We start from the raw sequence: 18,804 nt of genomic DNA, 5'->3' as shown, positions 1-18,804 counted from the left end.
AGTGATGGGCTGGTGTGTCTTCCTCTCTGGCGCTTCTCTCTCACAAACATGGTTGTGTGTTCGACAGAGAGCTAACCCCAAAGCATTGGAACAGGAAAACAGATTTGCCATCGTAGTAAATAAATAAATAAAACCTCATTAAAACAATAGCCTTGTTGTTTTGAGTGAGGAGAGATGAGGAGAAGCAAGGCACTGTGGGGACGCGGGGCAGCATGATGATGGCTTGGTGGATTTCATTTTATGGTGGGTTTATATTTGGGAACACAGTCAGTGTAGAGAGTATCAGTAACTTACTAACAGTAAGCTAGAAACTCCAGGTGTTGGAAACATGGAGACAGAACATTCCATGACCAGAAATGCTGCCCTCCTTGCAGATCTGTCTGTGGAGAACTCAATTCTCTCAATAGCTCTCTTTTATCTCACTTTATGCTGTAGCTCTCTCACTGTTTCTCTTTCATCAACCCTCCCTCTTCCTCTTTTTTTCCCATCGACAAACTAAACAGTTGTCATCAGGACTTTGGTCTGTGAGACTGCTCCAGGGCTCAGGAGGACAGGGACATGTCTAGCTCATCACGTACACTACACACTTCATCACATAACAAACATGTGCTTTGTCATTAAAAGGACACAATAGCGAGATCATTCTTCCTGTATTTCATGTTCATCGTGTATACATGTTGTGGGTGTAATACTTCTACTGGTACTGTAATATAAACACAGAAATATCTGTTAAACCACTTGGCCTACTTCCGACCAATCAGGCTGCCAGTAGGCAATTCATAATGCAAGCATACACACAGGGCTGCACACACACTCAATCACACGAATACAGGGGAAGGCACACATACACAGAGGCATGTTGTTCTGTTTCATTTTCCTCTGAGGCCAGTGAAGCCAAAAACACTATGTACAATAGTTACTGATCAATTCCATCACATCACAGTCCTGAAGGAAACAGGAGGTTTGAGTCAAAGTTGACCACAGTGACTGCCCTAGTTTATCATTATGAATTACATTTACATTTAGTCATTTAGCAGACGCTCTTATCCAGAGCGACTTACAGTAAGTACAGGGACATTCCCCCGAGGCAAGTAGGGTGAAGTGCCTTGCCCAAGGACACAACGTCAGTTGGCATGACCGGGAATCGAACTGGCAACCTTCGGATTACTAGCCCGATTCCCTCACCGCTCAGCCAACTGACTCCATTGAATTACTCTGATATAGCCTCTCTCTGATAGGCCTTGGGATACAAGACCACTTTGATAAGAATATGACGAGGGTAGATGTCAACCAAAAACCAACAGATGACTTTAATAGTGAAGGGATAAAAAGATCGATCCATCCATGAGCTGGGTTGAGAAAGATGACTTTTACGCATGAATAGCGCGTTTTGTGTAGGCCTTTACGCACGGGCCTCAGGTGGCATGGAAGACCGCGCTGTCGTACGTTGGCATGCAGTTGTACTTTAACGTGTAGTTCTGACCGTCGTTGTTGTCCCAAAACTCGCCCTGGTCGTTCCTCAAGTAGACTGCAAAGTGAACCGAGGAACTTGGGTCGAGGAACGGGGGTGTGTACATCATGAAGGTAAAACGCTCACCGACCATCCCTGTTTCCTCCCCGGGTACTGCTATCGCCTGCGCGTCCACAAGGGAGAGCCAGTCGTTGAAAGTGTATCTCACCCCAACCTCCCTCTTTGAGGAACTGTGAGTATCGGTCCGAATGTGTCCACGGACATCAAACTGGGTGATGGTAATTTTCTCCAATGTGATGTGGCGCTGCAGTACGCTCGCCTCGAAATCCACCGCCTCCGCTGGCATCTTGAACGTAGCTACGAAACGGTCCATGGTCAGGGCGGATTTAAAGTTTGAGCATAGGTCCCCAAGCAACTCGCGTTCCTGCTGCGGGGGGAAACTCTGCAGCCTCGAGAGAACTTTGGAGGGGATCATTGGATCGTCTGCTGTGCTGAAGTGCTTCACGCTCGCCAGATTCAGACCCATTGAATCCGCAAACTTAACTCGTTTTCGACCGTTATTCGCGATATCCTCAAAAAGTGTGGCTTGGTCTGGATAGGCCGGCAGAGACTTCGCTCTTCTCCTGTCTTTCACGTAAAGTTCGCAAGCTTCCATTTCTGACACATCTTCCAAATCCTCCCCATTCTCCGTCGGTTCTTCGCCGCTCACTGACAGCATGGTCCCCTCTGATGGTTGAACAGCCAGTTGGGTAGAATGCCGGACAGTTGACTCTGACATATTTGGCAGCGCGCCGTCGTTATCCACCTTATGAGCTTGGAAAGACGAACAAGGGACCCGGTTAGAACTTTTTTCTCACGAGACACGCCCACCTTGTAAACCAAACAATAAAAACAACCTGTACACAGCCATCTGTCATCATAATACGTCAGTGCCACGTAATGTAAGTTTACAAACAACTCTCAACTCTCAACTCTCTTCATTATTACACGTTTATTATTAGATAATAAATCCATCAATCATTTTAGTGATCCATTCATCACAATTACACCTGTACCCAATGTTTGGTAGATAGATTATTCATAGTTTTTGCGATAATTGATCATTTCAATCACATTGGATATTTATGATAAGTAGACTAGCGACACTGTCAAATACAATATTAATGTATAGATAATTACATTTACTATTATCTATTTTTTATCTGGTAGAGCTTGATCCACTTCAATTGGGAAATCTAAACAAATCCTCTTACATAATTGCACCGCAAGGCTACTGTGCTTCGACAGGTGCGTCACAAATGACACTGTCAATAAAGACCCTCTTGGCCGTGCATCTCACAGCCCACGAGATTGTGGTTAGTTGTTTGAGTTGTCAGCACTTTTGGCCGGAGCAGCTCTTGGTCATATTTGTGAACAACAGCAGATGTCCTCGAGTCTACGCAATGCTGTCCTTTATGTCGTCACCACCGCTCTTTCCAATAAACGTCAACTTGACTTTGTGTCTCTGTGTCAATGGTGTAACGTAAAGACCTACGTATGAAAGGCCATTACATTACTAGATTATGCTAGATAGTTGCTTGAGTTTATTAAGGTTTGCATTATCGTTATGTCAAGAAAAATATTTGATATGGTCATATGTGAAATGCTCGCAGACACATATGAAACGCATTCAGTTTTGAAAGGTTTAAAAAATATTTACAAAAATATATTTAGAAAAAAAACTTGAAAAGGTTGAAAAAATAATTTCGAAAAATACTTTTGAAAAATAATTTCGAATAAAGGGTTAAAAGGTTGATAAAATGTGTGAACGTTTCATATGTGAATGTGTTATGTGTTTATTTCATAAACGGCCCCTCATAATAATAGTCAACCTGTCCACCAGATGGAGCTCTCGAAGTCTTCATTCACAGCACAAGGCACTAGGGTTATCTCATGATAATTTCATATCGCCAAATGTATAGGCTATTATATTCTCAAAGACCAAAAGGTGGACGTCGTGATTTAAACACTTTTCTGTACTTGTGTTTAACTCAAGAAAACGTTAAATAAATGACAGTACACCAAACTAAACTTACGTTTCATAAATCACTTTATTGTAAAAACAAATCTGTAAAATTTCTGTACACCCATGTCTCTTACAGGGGATGATTAGCAGCTTTGAGCAGGTGAATCCAAAACACGTTTCATTTAAACCCAACATGCTGTACAGTATTTGTCAGGGGCAATTACTTTAGGGGCCAGAGTAGAGTTGGTCAATTCAGTAAGCCTACTTAGCTTGCAACTGTGAACGCTTCCTATGAAACATCCGCCTCGTTCACACACAGAAATGTCATATGGAATATTCGAGTTTAAGGAAGTACCCAGTAGTTACTGTCATTTCACTGTTTAGATTTTTGCTAAAGCGTCTTACATTTAGTCATTTAGCAGACGCTCTTATCCAGAGACTTACAGTAAGTACAGGGACATTCCCCCGAGGCAAGTAGTGTGAAGTGCCTTGCCCAAGGACACAACGTCATCTTGCACGGCCGGGAATCAAACTGGCAACCTTCTGATTACAAGCCCGCTTCCCTAACCACTCAGCCACCTGACTCCCAACTTGGGAGTATCTTGCTCTGGGATTTTTGCTGGTTATGAGAAATAAACAGCTTTTGCATGAATATGCCTTTTGGATGTTTTTTTTTGCATTTGATAAGATATAATGTATTCATTTATCCCTTATCACCAAAGTGATACAGTATAGTGGGTTTTAACCAGCAATCTCTTGTTCTGCAGTCAAGTGCTCTAACCACTAAGCCCTACCCCCTTCATTTTAGTTTTATAATAATGATAATATATTTCATTTACAAAATATTAGTATTTATTTGTTTACTGTAAAATATAAATCTACTTCAACAGGACAACATAAACAAGAGCCTTCATTAACAATAGCACAATGCTGCATAATTGGAGGATTAGCATACATTTTATTTCTGGGTACTATAGATTTGCCTGCAGGCTGGATAACCTACAGTCCTAAAGAAAGTGGTGACATCACAACCAGGGGTCCTCCATCTTGGACGCTATGGAGAAAAGAAAACTAGGGTCTTAGTTAATCCTATTTCCTAGCCTCTAGTTCTTGCTCATAGAAACTGGTGCTCCTGGAGCAGAGAAAGATGGAAAGCCACTTCTAACTTTCTAGGAGGCACATAGACATGTTGCCTTTATCTACACAATTATTTCAGATCAACCGAGACAGTAAAAAGTTGTTTGTGATTGGCCCCTAGTCCTGGTCTTACAAGACGTACAGAGAGTGAATGCCTCTATTCAAGCCCAGCACCAACACCAGAACCAACAACTCAGGTGAGTGAGTGGTTTGATAAGTGACTGGGGTCAGAGCTGCAGTTAATGCTGGGCTGGAACACAAATCCACACCTCGTCCGGCGCCACCGGGCTTCCTAATTGGCCAATGTACCTGTCCGTCTGCACATCTATGAGTTTGATTGACATGTGCTGTGATGATGGCGTTGAATAACAATGTCACTGTTCCATTTCCATGTACATGCGGTACAACACTGTGACAATGGCTGCAACCAGACCAGGGATGACCCAGTTGCTCCACCAACTGGCGGGAAGGGGAACAATAAATCAGATATCAGTGTTCTCCAATCTCAATATGGATACATCAGATAAGGTGAGTCACTGTTTTAAAGAGAGAGAGAAAATCTCTTGCAACGTTGATATTGCTAATGAAAACTACTTTGAAAGTGGTTTTAAAACAGGAAAGTTGTGAAAATAAATAGTTGCAGGAAACTTTAAGGTACCTTTGGGTTTCCTTAACTGTTGTCACTATTGAATCCTGGAATAGATGGACAACATAAATATCAACTATGTGAGTTGGTTTGTTAGTAATGAGCTGAACTATGTGACATTAAACTAACAGTTGTAATAAGTTAAATTTATTTTTGTCTGTTTTTTACTTACGGGTGGTTTGGCAATCTTTGGTCTGTCATCCTGTAACAAAAACAAACGTGAGAGAGAGGTATAGAGATGGGGGAGTGGGAGAGAGAGATGGGAGAGAGGGTTGAAGAGGATTGTGAAGGACAGAAGAGAAATATCAGGCTTGAGATGAAGCAGACTGGTGAAAAGGGGAGGGAGAGTGACGGAAGGTGGAGTGTAAGAAGGTGTTTAATAATGTATTCATGTTTATGCTATATTATATTTTATAATACAATATTTATTTCGCCTACCAGATGCTTTTATCCAAAGTGACGTTCAGTACAAGGGGTATTTGAACCTGTGACCTCTATATCCCCTTTACAGTAAGAGCGGACCGTCAATGTTTTGAGTTTGAGACCTTATATACCTTTTATATGAGACACAGTTTAAAAGGGGGCAGAGAGAGGAGGGAGAGGGAGGAAGAAAAGAGAACTAGAGTGGGAGACAGAAGGAAGAGAGAAAATTGGATGAAGAGAAAGAGGTGTGTGTATCTTACAGGATGCAGTTCCCCAATGACCATGCTGGCAGCCATTTCCCTGGCATCAGACGAGTGTCCCACGTCCTCGAAGCTCTCCGTGGCATCCCCGCCCCCATGCTCCCGCAACACCTCCTCGCCACCTGGGTGCTGCAAGGCATGGTGGGGTAATAACACAAATATGGAATCTGGGGTTTCTTCGGCCTAAGTTCTGAGGTTTGTTGTTTGTACTGTGTTGTAATGGTATGATTTATATGTTTTGTTGGACTATATTTTCCAATATATTTGTTAGAACGTTTTGAATATATGTTTAAATCAATACAATTAATCATCATACTGTTGCTTACTATCCTGTCGAATCTCTTTATCTAGTCTCAAACTCCAGGATTTCCACAGTTTGTGTTGGTACATGTGAAATTTAGTATGTCAGGGGCCAGCTTACTTTGGTCAGATAAAATGCTTTGGGTCAAGGATTGCCAAATATACCTCTTGCTTACCCATGTGAATTAATCATTGCCATAAAATCTGAGTTGGGACTGGAGTAGAGGTGAGGGTGTTGGTAACTGTCCTAGTTAACGAAAGTCTGGAGAAAAGTACCCTAAATGAACGTCACGTCTAGTTTAGTGGGGGGAAAAGTTTTGTATCTTTGTGTAGGTCAGATGTGTTTGGGGATCTGGGAATTGTAGTTTGGTTAATACCGTGTTGTTGGGGGTACTGTCTTCAACTGAACTCTAGCACTGAGAGGGGGGAAATGAGCCATTCGAATTCGAATCCGTAACATTAAAGTAGGCTACAACTTAACAGGCATGACACGAAGCCCAGTCAAGTTGTTCTCTGATGTTCCAATCGAAGTTGGTAGAGTCTAAACTTAAACGTGTTTTCTTTCAAACCAATAAAGCACCTCCCCCCTTCTTAGTTAGGCTACTAATTTTGAACTTTACCAGGAGGTCAACGTTTGTGAACCGCATATTTCTACATTTGGCCTACAACTCACTTATGTAGCTTTCTCATAGGTTACTTCGTGGCAAAAAAAATCTATGTTTTGACCTCTTTCTTGTTTCTTTAACAAACATTCACGACATGGCAATAAAAGGGATTATCGCCTACATGTTTTGTTTACTTAATATTTAAGCGTAGCCTAAACCACCTGACTGAAATCATGAAGTGTTTGTTGTGCAAGTTGTCTCACCTCTTCCAGAAATGTTGTCACATCATAGATATTGTGGTGTATGATTATCCATGTACACTTGAACGTATTTCGCTCCTCGATTTCTGACAGCCGATAGTATTTGACAGGATGACCATTCTCGGCTGTTTCCTCCATCCAGGTAGCCTATACTGTAGCCTACCTTTTAATGTACGGCACCAACGAATGTTTGAAGCGATCAGCGAAATGATCCGCGTCACGAATATCTCGATGTACTGATATAGAAATTTCGCTGCAACATTTAACCTAGATTGTGAAGGAGGAACCAAGTTACAACTGCAGCGCCCAGCACGATTTAGGAACCTCCCATTGTCCGACTGGCGTGCCATTCTTTTCATCGCTTGGCGGAGGCTGGGCAACTACTAGGATAAAGTTCATTACAGTTCATCTGATTGAAAAAAAGAACCTGTTTCTCACGCGATGACGTGTGGCATATTATCAATGCAATGTAAAACCTAAAATGTGGCCAGGTTCTCTTTTTTAATCTGCTACATTACATTTTTACGTTATGTGTAACGTTAAGTGCGGTCGTTTACTGGTATCATACCAAGAGTTTATCAAAATACACCGCTGACAACAATTCATTAGGCTATGTGACACGTGCGAGTTACAGTCACCGATGCCTACCAAAGTTTGGCGGGAAGAGATTATAAAATGTTTGAGTTTGATCTGACATCAGTAACGTGTGGCACTGGCTAGTGGCTAGTGGCTAGTTTGTATTTTGAAATCATTGTAGTAAGGTAATAACAATAGTCTACTTCGGGCAACTTTTACCAAATACGTAGGCCTATGTATTGAACTGTGGCCTGCAACTTGTCATTTAAGACGCAAGTTTCAGCTGTCGCGAATAAAAAAACGTTTCCCTGGAAAGTACGCCTAGCCTAGCTATTTGTGCCGGGTGAGTGCATGCTAATTAGCACCACTGTTCGTAATTAATCAATTTGAGACCAAGAAAACTACACTCAGTGGACGATGGCTTAGACTAGATGTTAATTCTTGTTTTTCTGTTTTTTATTTAACTGTCCTTACGTAAAGAGATGAGTGTTGGCAAGGAACAGGCGCTGTTCTTTGTCAGTCTGCCTGACCTGAGGAAGCTGTGCAGCGTGATTTTGACTGTGCCGGTGGAGGATGTTGAGGAGCTGAGGAACACACAGGTGAAGACCTGCAGGTTAGACAACCTGAATCTAACTTCTCTTATCTCCCACTTTCGCTCTCTATCTCTCTATCCCATCATGACTGCTCATATGCATTCGAATAATGGCATTATTGAAATGATTATTTTATAAAGATAATCTTGTCTGTTTTCTAGAGAGCTGCTGTTGCTGTACTCTGAGATCTTGGCGTCTCCTGTGTTGGATTCTTATGGAGAGATCCTAGTTGTTATGGCGGTGAGCAGCTACTAGAAAACTATACTATGGTGTCTAATCAAACCTGACCAACATAATTAGCTTTAGGTGTCGAAGTGTGGGACTGAGACTCAGGGGGCCGCAAAAAGCTTAGAATGAAAACGTGCTGAATAAAAAAATGGACATAACCAAAATGCGAGGGGGGGGGGGGGGGGTGGGATTGCAATCTCTTTATGGGGCCCAAACGTTTTGGCGGCGCCCCTGGTGATAGATACTATTCTGTCAATCGCTCAGCCAGCGAGCCAGCCAGCGTTGTGGCAAGGGCCTGATGTAACACTTCTGCTATTGCGTGACAATCAGATTGTAAACGTTTAGTTGCGTGTGTGTGGAGTTGTGTGCATGTCTACACATCCTTACCAGAGGCATGCTTCCTGTGAGTCCAAATTATCTGTCTGCATTCCAAGCATACTCTGGTGACTGAAGCCAAAGCTCTACTCAAGCACATGAGGGCTAGATAATGATCAGCTGTCTATTATTAGCGTCATACTGTGCTTTTTCCTTAAATTTGTGTCTTCTCATATCACATTCACATTATTAGTATTTATAATCTCCCATCTTTACCTTTCAGATCAGCTTCTATAAGAGAGAAGTTCTCCAAACTTACGTTCAGAGACACAATCTACAGGTGAGTTAGGCTAGTTAACTGCTTTGCACATTGCACAATAGTCTTAAACTTTAAACTGGGAATTCTTTCCACATCCTGTATAACTTTTCATTTTAAGTCAGTCATTCCCAACCTTTACCACTTTGCGGCCTACTTGCATAGCTCAAATTGTGCGCGTAACCCTAACCCATTGTCCACAGTATTTAAAATGTATTTGTGTGTGAGTGTCTAGATGGGCCTTCCTCAGAGGGTTCACCCATCCATCCTCCAGGTTGGGCTGTCTTACTCCCTCCCTGCCAGACTGGCTCCTGACTGGAACAAGGCAGGGCAGTACCTCCTGGCCGGTAGGTCTACCGGGACGGTTGTAGACTAGAGCACAAATCACTGGGGATTGAGGATGGGAGAAAGAGAGGAAGAGATGGATAGAGGAAATGAAGGAATGAGGGAGGGACTAAGAGAATGAGCAACTGGGTCAATGAGTTAGTGTGCCTTTGGTATAGCTGTCGACCTATAGAATCGTCCTCTCCAAATTGTCTAGGTGAAAGACTGACAAAACTGATTTGTTTTAGTGGTTTCAAAGGTCTCCCTCTCTCTCTCTCTGACTCTATCTTGCTCTCTGTGTAATGATAGTGTGTGTGTGCGTGCGTGTGTGTGTGTGTGTGTGTTGGTTTGTGATCAGAGTGACTGTGCAGATGTGTGTGTCATGCCTCACCTTCACCTTGGCCCCAGTAGATATCACCATGTTGTTTAAGCTCCCACACCTCTCTCAAACAGCTTGTTCCTATTTTCTTTTGTCATTTTATTCCACTATTTCTTCATTAAGCTTCAGCAAAAAAACACTAGATTTCTAGTAGATGTATTAAGACACTCGTTTGGAAAAAAACATGCTTTTTTATATTTGATTTCAAAGGTAAGATATTATAGTGTTGCAGAATAAGCATCCACCCTGGATAAACACACAGCAGTTCAACCTTGTCATGTCAGTCCAGTTGTTGTAGCCTTCACTAACAGGAGCAAGGTTAACTGGGACGTCTCTAAATAAAGAGATATTACGCTCAAAAACAAAGTGTGTCCAATGCATCCAGAGCTTAGCAGGTCTGAGGTGGGAGTCCTGTGTCAATGTGAGGCAGTACTGGACTTCAGCTGACACTCGGGGCGGATTCATAGCTGTATATAAACACACACGTCCTCCAACAGTTTTATTTCACACTGTGTTCATCTCTAAAGTTAGAAAGGCCTCACTGTCCTTGGGGGTTGGAGGTTGTTTAATGCTGGGAGTACACACAGACACACTTTCAGTTATTTTCTTTTCGTACTGTAACTTCCTGTTCTAAAACTCACATGCACCAAGTTATGTTGCAATATGTCCACTGTGTGGTGCAATACTCATTGTACACGCATCTCTTCTCCGGATTCTAGGAAGGGATTTCCTGTCTGAGTCTGGGAGGCTCAATGCCATTGGTAGGTATGTGTGTGTATATATCTGTATCTGTTAGTGTTTGTGTGCAAAAGATCTACCAAGATACAAGCCAGGGCTTTCCTCTTCACACGAGAAACACACACAATTATGCACACACACAGTAATGTCCAATACTACACAGTAATGTCGTCCTGTACTGTAGCCTTTGCACGTATTTCCCTGTCCAGTGATGGAGCTTAACACCAACGAGAGCCAGCTGTGTGTCAGTGTGGAAGCCAACACTGTCAGACTCCCCCCAGCCAGAGTAAGCACCACACCCACCACACCAACACACCACACCATACCACCACACCCACCACACACACCACACCCACCGCACCACACCACCACACCCACCGCACCACACCACCACACACACCACACCACCACCGCACCACACCATACCACCACACACACCACCGCACCACACCACCACACACACCACCACACCACCACACACACCACCACACCATACCACCACACACACCATACCACCACACACACCACCACACACACCATACCACCACACACACCACCACACACACCATACCACCACACACACCACCACACACACCATACCACCACACACACCACACTACCACACCACACCCACCACACCACCACACACACCACACCATACCACCACACCCTCCACACCCACCACACACACCACACCCACCGCACCACACCACCACACCCACCGCACCACACCACCACACACACCACACCACCACCGCACCACACCATACCACCACACACACCACCGCACCACACCACCACACACACCACCACACCACCACACACACCACCACACCATACCACCACACACACCATACCACCACACACACCACCACACACACCATACCACCACACACACCACCACACACACCATACCACCACACACACCACACTACCACACCACACCCACCACACCACCACACACACCACACCATACCACACCACCACACACACCATACCACCACACCATACCACACACACCATACCACCACACCACTCACACATTTACACACACGTTTTGACTGTTCCTCTGTTGTTTCCAGCTAGAAGACTTTGATCTTCCTCCTCTTGTCTTGAGGAACTTCTTGTCCCAGCACGACTCTGTGGTTCAAACCCCTAACAACTGGTGCTACATCTTACCCAGGTCAGTGTAGCAGAGGTGGTTAGGGTACTGCAGCTATCCAAGGAATAGCTTCAGAAGCCCCTAATGGTTATAGTAAGTCTTTCTGCATTGTGTTCAATGCAGTTATTAGTACAATTGTGTTTGTGTGTGTGTGCTAGCATGAAGAAAGGACAGATAGTGAGAATCAGTCGTCAGCTGCCAAGAGACTGCCCCTTCCAGAGCTACGCTGACCTCCACAACCACTGGAGCAGTCTGGTGGGTTTCAACACACACACACACACTCTCTCTCTGTTGTGCTCTGTCAGTCAGAGTCAGTCAGAGTCAGTCAGAGTCAGTCAGAGTCAGTCAGAGTCAGTCAGAGTCAGTCTGAGTCAGTCTGAGTCAGTGTGTTGCTGTCAGTCAGAGTCAGTCAGAGTCTGAGTCAGTGTGTTGCTGTCAGTCAGAGTCAGTCAGAGTCTGAGTCAGTGTGTTGCTGTCAGTCAGAGTCAGTCAGAGTCTGAGTCAGTGTGTTGCTGTCAGTCAGAGTCAGTCAGAGTCTGAGTCAGTGTGTTGCTGTCAGTCAGAGTCTTGAGTCAGTGTGTTGCTGTCAGTCAGAGTCTGAGTCAGTGTGTTGCTGTCAGTCAGAGTCTGAGTCAGTGTGTTGCTGTCAGTCAGAGTCAGTCAGAGTCTGAGTCAGTGTGTTGCTGTGTTTTCCAGTATGGCTACCGTCTTCCCCAGCTTCCTGAGCAGGACGTTGTGTACTGCAGCGTTTACTTCAAACTGGTGGGACAAAGGCTCTTCACGTATCCACCTCCGCTGCAGTCCTCGACGGAGAGATGAATGAATACATTATTTAGATCATCGTCTCCATCTTCTTACCTGCTCCCCTCCGCTGAGCTGAGAAGAGTTCAAACATTTAAAAGAACCTTTGTCCACTATCTCTTGAGTCTCCTTAACTGCCCTCCTTACCCCCAGCTACCCCCTGAGCTGCATCAGAAGTGGGCTGGTGCAGCGCTGTCCCAGGACCGACCTGCAGAGGGCGCTAGGCACCTTCTCCTCAGATCTAAGGGACAAGCTGCACAGCGTTTGTGGCTTTTCTGCTCGCATGACCAGCAAGCCCTGCTACCACACCAACACTCTGCTCAGCACGGCCTCTGCACAGGTACACACACACACAAATGGGTACACACACACACATTCACAAAGCATCTACTGTTCTGTTCGACTTACTTAGAAGTTCATTTTTTACATCTTTGCTGCTTGCCAGTCAACACAGCCATTAAAACCCTACATAAAAGCCAGTACAGCACTGGGGTGTCTCACTGTAGCCAGTGTGAGGGGATAAGAGTGAAAACAAGACAGCGAGAGGGAGAATAAGAGGAGAAAGAGATGGAGGGAAAGACAAGATAGATGGACAGACAGACTGCTAGCTAGCTAGCTAGCTAGGGAAAAATAATTCTGCTCCCATCTCTGGTGATTTATTTGTTTAATCTGGGTGGACCGTTCGAGCAGGAAGGGAGGCTGGAGGGGGCTCTGGGATAGGAAGTGAGTGTGTGATAAAGAGAGAGGCAGGAACATACTGTGTGAGCAAGATAAATAGTAAGAAAGAGAGGAGGGGGTTCTTACTCTCCCTACTTGGTGAGGTCATACATGGACTGTAGCCTTCAAGCTCACACACAGACACACACACACACACACTGGGGGCCTGAATCCAGCAGAAGCTGGCTGCTCTCTGTTACAGACTGTTACTACAGTCTGATGAACGATCTGGGAGCTGATTGGAGAGGCTCTTAGTCTCCGATGAGCTGACGCAGATATTACTGATAGGGCTGAGAGAGAAACGCACCCACTAACACAGAGACTTGCCAAATATAATGCAGTTAATTGAGCAGAAAGACGTGCACAGGCTTGCATGAAGATGAATGTTGACATTTTGGAGGTGATGTAAGTCCTGTGGGGTTTGGTTGAGGTGATTAGCGTTAATGTGTTCAAGTGTTGTGGGAGAATCCTTCATGTCACTCACAGTAAAGTCTACACTCTAGACTCTATCTCAAACTCTTTCGCTCCTCTAACTTAAATTATTTTCTCTCCATCTTGCTCACTCCCACCCCCACCCCCCCCCCCCCACCCCAACCTATGTCTCCAGGTGTCAAGTGGTAAACCAGTCAACCTGACCACCAAGTCAACCAGCCGCCCCGTCCTGACCCAGCTCCCTGCTGCCCAATCTGTGAAGCCCTCCTTCGGGTCTCGGCCTCCGGCCAGGTGTAGTACTGGAGGTCAGAACTTGGACCAGGGAGATGCCAGCCAGACTAGAGTCCTGGAGGACCACTCCGCTGGACCAAGGACACAAACGCACCAAACCCAGGTCTGGGCTTCCTCCTCCTCTTCTCTCTACCCCTCCTCTGCTCACCCCTGCTCCAGCAGACCCCCCCAGGAAGCGGGGGCTAGAATAGTGCCCATCTTTAAGAACAAGTCGCTGACCAGACATGTCAACGTCACTCAGCTGCTGGCTGAGAAAAAACAACACCAACATGTTGGAGGACCATCTCCGGGCCACAAGAGACCAGCTCCTTCCTGGTCCTCCTCTTCCACCTCCTCCCACAAGAGACCAGCTCCTTCCTGGTCCTCCTCTTCCTCCTCCTCACAGCTTCTGTCAGCATCCACCCCTCGCTTCACCCCTCGTCCCCAGCTGGGTGAGGGCTCTCCACACCCCACCCAAGGGGCCCCATCCAGCCAGGGTGCTCCCCCAGGCAGGGTGTATGTGTCTGGGGCTGGAGAAGCCCAGATCCCTCCTCTACCTCCACCTGCAGCACTGGGACCTGCTGATATCCCAAGCAACAGAGGGGTAAGGATAACTTTTGGGATGGAACAATCCCGTCCAACATGTACACACACATGTAGATACAAACACACACACTCACGGTGGGGGTTAGGCCCATTGTGTTATCTTAAAGTGTGATATCTCATATTTCAGGGGTACTGGTTTGAGTCGAAGCCTAAGAACGCCAAGCCCTCAGTCCAGGATGTGGACGTGGAGACGTATGCTAGGAGCAACCAGGTACGAGGGAGGGAGGGAAACGGAAAGTAACAGCGAAAATGGAGAAGTTAGAAAGCCAGTTCTGTCTGACTGCCTGTTTTAACTATTTATATCTCTCTCTCTCTCTAGCTGTCGAAGGTCAACACAGCTACTCTGCAGGCTTGGTTGAGGGAAAGGGGCGTGACTGTGCGATCCAAGGACAGGAAGGATGAGCTGGTGTCAAAGGTTATGGGCATCCTGAGTGAAGCCTAATTCATGTTGGTGGTTGTTTTACTCCAACTTCTTTGTCACAGTTTGCTTTATTTACTTGTTACTTATATGTCATCACCTACTTATTTAAACAATGAAAAATTGATAAAGGGGGATTATTATCTGGTGGCCACATCTTGTTATTTAGTTGTGGTGTGTGTGTGTGGCATTCTTTAGTCCTGTCTGTCTCCAACTATCACACAGTACTGAGACAAACTTTAAAATATTCCCTTTTTAACTTTCATCACAACTCCCCAAATCTCTCGTCTCTCTCTCTCTCCCCCATATCAACAGCCTCTAAGTCTTTCAAGGGGGCCATCCTTACTGTACAGCAGACCCTCTCATGATTTATTCATCCAGTAGTTTTAATGGCCTCTCCAGATAGAAGGAACTGTGGTGTTCAGACACGGGTCACTGGAGGTTGGGATCAGCCTGCTTTCCTCCTGGTTTCACTGGTGGTGCTGTTGGTGTGGAGGAACGGCAGGGTTAGGGAGAAGCGAGGGCAGTTCTCTCAAACATCAAAGACGGTAATAGGAAACAGACCCTGCTTGTTTCCCTCTCGGTTCTACCTTCTTCTCTAAGCTGTTTTGTTCTGGAAGTTAACTGTTAATCGTTAGTGCTGTGCGTATGTGAGTATGCTCTGAGTGTATCTGTAACACTGAGAAAGAGTTCTCTCAGGAGACTCTGTGGCATCAAGTTCGGTCTCCTGTCAGTCGGCAGACGGCTTGACACAGAAACACATCTGCAGGTGTGTGAGATGACACCACAGCTTGAGGTGTGTGTGTGTGTGTGTGTCTGGGATCAGAGCATGACTCGGCACGCTTGTGAGCTCAGCTGGAGGAATGTTCTGCTCTCTCAGCCCTGGGGGTGCAGCCTTGTTACTTTTGAACCCCTAAAATATACACACACAAACACCTATAATGATACCAGTCACCTCTGTAGTCTAATGCATGGGTTCATGGCTAGTCAAGGCTCATCACTGTCTCATCATGGTGGTTGGGGGGGGTGTCTGTGTGTGTGAGAGCCCTTTGATCCTTTTGCTCAGGCAAAGCACTCATTAGTGTCAGTCAGAAAGTTCAGAATATACTGTGGAACTGTCAATTCACCATTTCACCTACAAATAACACAACATCCATGGTCTGATATTTTCCTGTGTTTCTGTCTGGGAGGTATTGGGGCCGTTGTTTTGTGTGTGTGTGTCTGGGTTTTCATCTAGACGTTTCATGTGTTTGAAAAGCAGCAAAGCAGAGACAGAGTGGAGAGTAGGAAGAGAGAGAGGCCTGGCCAGGGCCCCATATTAAGGGGTGCAGTGTAGTGGAACAGTCTAGGGTCAGGTTATAAAGAATCCCACTCCTATGTGTGTGTTTGTGTAAATAGTGTAGCTGAGTACTGTACTTGGTTCCACATGAGAATCATATTCTGTGTGTAGTCATGGCAGTGTATTATGTACATTATAATCCCGTTTCTTGAGTTTTAGCTGGAAAGTCAATTATTTGTATTATCATGTCCTCTTTCTCTCTCTCACTCTCTTTCTGCCCCCCCCACCACCCACACTTGTAATCCCTTGTTTGTCTTGTATTCACACACATCAAACATGCACCATTGGAGAGTAGTTCTTAAAGATGCTTCCTTAAAGACCAGCGGAATGGAAAACACACAGTCTAAATATTCTCTGTTTTTGTTTGCTTTGGGGCCGTGGTTATTGAAAGACAAATATTTGTTAAAGGAACATCCATCTTACCAGACGGAGCTTGAGATCACTAGAGAATTCTTTGGTGCTCAGAGCATGTACACTTCTAAATTCAGGACACACAGTATGCCTACTACATCTTAACAACCACTAATCAAAGAAACATATTCCAGTACATTTGCCTTTTTCTTGTATAGCCACATCTTCAGTAACATGGAGTGAGATGGTGAAAGAGACATTCTGGTTACTGGCTTACTCCAGGAACAGTGCAGATGGCAGTGATTTAAATATGTGGTGTGGTGAATTTGGCCTGTGTGTGTCCAACAGAGTACATAAGATTAGAATTCCCAGTTGGTGACATCATGACCTCATGCTGGCCACTGGTTTGTGTCCAACTTGTCTGAACCCCCATATCCCTGCTCTGTGTGTGTGTGTGTGTGTCTGTGTGTGTGTGTATTCAGTATAATAGACATGCCTTGTCAGCAAGTGGTGATCTATGCTGGTATTACACCACACCTGTCTCTCACACCAAACTCTTGATCTCTTTCAACTCCTCTCTCTCCGGTCTTTCTAAATCACACTTTCCTTTTTTTTATCCTGTTTTGAGTTGGCTGGTTGCTTAGCGAAACAGCTATTTCCCCCACTGTGGACTGACCTGGAATCTGGAGCAAGGATAGACACAGAAGTAGTCCTGGCCACCAGACAGAAACACTTTGGCCCAATCAGGACTCGAGCTCAGGCGACTGAGAGCCAATCACCTGCTGGCCTCTTGTCTGGTGACATTCTCGCTTCATCATCCGACGGGTTGTTGTGGAGACATGCCGTCTTCCACACCCGCTGTTTTTTATTTTTCAGGGACAAACTCCCGTAGAAGAGATTAAGATCATCCTAATAGTTACATTGTGTGTTGGATGTTTACACAGGCAAGACAGGACAAGTGTGTGTGTGTGTGTTTGTATTTGTTACTGCAGCAGATTGATCAACTCCCTGTGGATTCTAGAATGTCAGCAGTGATTCTGGTGATCAAGGCAGATTCTGAGACTTCTGAGGTTATTGTATTGGGAAAGCTTTCAAAAGAGAGGCCCAGCTGGCTTTACAAGCAGTTCCCTATATGAGCTACCTTAACTTTATTAAGCTTTGTCCACAAGGAAAGTGTTTCTCATTTGGTGTATGTTTTATAAGCGCCTGCCTCTCAACCACAGAGCCAATACATTTAGTCGTTTAGCAGACGCTCTTATCCAGAGGGGTCCAATAAAGGGGTGTATGATTTCTTTAACTCCTCTGCACCTCTCCTCCACTGTTAATTCTTAGTATACCTCTGGAAACATAGCATTGGTAAAATTTCCAATTTTGTATATAATCATTACCATGTTGTGAGCACATCCATTAAATGTTGTTTACTAAAACCTTAATACACTCATTTGCTTTAGAGAGTACCCCCTCTCTCTTCGGAGGAGGAAACAAATGTACTTAATGCTCCAGTGTCACTTGGAAACAGACCCAGTGTATTTTCCCATGAAAACCTCCAGTCCTGTTCTCAGTCCCCTTGTTCAGGAACGCAACCTAATTCATCACCCTCCCTCAGCTCCCAACGACAGACGGGGGGGGAAAACTAAGTGCTCTAAAAGGTCCAGTCCGGGGGAATGCTTTCCCCCTGATCGCCTTTCTCCAGCAAGACGTGAAAGAAGGAAGGGCAACGTCACCGTGACGATCACCTCCTAACCACGGCGGTTGTGGGGGTTATCAGATTGTAAATCTAGTTATCCTCAGTTGCCGTGGGCAGATTAATCTCACTCTGAAATCTCAGCCAGGCCTCCGGCCAGCACACTCATTATCGTCCAATCAGAAAGCAGGAGAGAGTGAGACCTAGCCATAACCAGGAAGTTCCAACGGTAAGATGTCATTGTGTGGTTTCCATTCTTCACACTGAAGGGGCCTGTGTGTTGAATCTGCTTCAATGGTAACTTTAGAGCATTCACTGTGAGGAGAAGCACCTGTCCAGGCTTCAGCTCGCCTGTGTGTGTCTGTGGCCAGGAATTGAACCTCAGTCACGAAGTAACTGAACAGGTGTTGGGGAACATGTCACAATAATGTACGAGTTTGATGTGTAT

General features: G+C 45.1%; 3 protein-coding genes across 4 annotated transcripts; 1 reads left to right on the top strand and 2 right to left on the bottom strand.

The window, feature by feature from the left end:
* Positions 1-1,214: 1,214 nt before the first annotated feature.
* Positions 1,215-2,237, bottom strand: ppp1r3g (protein phosphatase 1 regulatory subunit 3G). Its single transcript, XM_062479692.1, has one exon. The coding sequence runs from the start codon at positions 2,187-2,189 to the stop codon at positions 1,416-1,418; it is 774 nt and encodes a 257-aa protein (XP_062335676.1). The 5' UTR covers positions 2,190-2,237; the 3' UTR covers positions 1,215-1,415.
* Positions 2,238-3,542: 1,305 nt separating this feature from the next.
* Positions 3,543-7,437, bottom strand: LOC134035119 (cytochrome b5). 2 transcript variants are annotated; one of them, XR_009932309.1, is made up of 6 exons: positions 7,111-7,437; positions 5,943-6,071; positions 5,432-5,461; positions 5,272-5,306; positions 4,923-5,072; positions 3,543-4,530 (listed from the first exon to the last, which is right to left on the bottom strand). XR_009932309.1 is itself a non-coding variant. In XM_062479972.1 (5 exons), the coding sequence occupies exons 1-5, from the start codon at positions 7,243-7,245 to the stop codon at positions 4,988-4,990; spliced, it is 414 nt and encodes a 137-aa protein (XP_062335956.1). In that variant the 5' UTR covers positions 7,246-7,437; the 3' UTR covers positions 3,543-4,987. The 2 variants fall into 2 exon arrangements, 1 of the variants encoding a protein (XP_062335956.1); XM_062479972.1 differs by having other exon boundaries at positions 3,543-5,072.
* A 404-nt stretch (positions 7,438-7,841) lies between these two features.
* Positions 7,842-15,132, top strand: LOC134034668 (uncharacterized protein C18orf63-like). Its single transcript, XM_062479174.1, has 14 exons — positions 7,842-7,868; positions 8,164-8,296; positions 8,438-8,516; positions 9,103-9,159; positions 9,371-9,482; positions 10,558-10,599; positions 10,786-10,862; positions 11,659-11,759; positions 11,897-11,993; positions 12,435-12,520; positions 12,693-12,879; positions 13,864-14,562; positions 14,692-14,775; positions 14,884-15,132. Exons 2-14 carry the CDS (start codon positions 8,166-8,168, stop codon positions 15,004-15,006), a joined length of 1,875 nt encoding a protein of 624 aa, XP_062335158.1. The 5' UTR covers positions 7,842-7,868; positions 8,164-8,165; the 3' UTR covers positions 15,007-15,132.
* The last annotated feature ends 3,672 nt before the right edge of the window (positions 15,133-18,804 follow it).

The sequence above is a fragment of the Osmerus eperlanus genome, chromosome 15 (assembly GCF_963692335.1).
Source record: "Osmerus eperlanus chromosome 15, fOsmEpe2.1, whole genome shotgun sequence".
Lineage (NCBI taxonomy): Eukaryota > Metazoa > Chordata > Actinopteri > Osmeriformes > Osmeridae > Osmerus > Osmerus eperlanus.
Note: the sequence above shows the minus strand (reverse complement) of the source record. Positions and strands in the feature narration are given on the sequence as shown.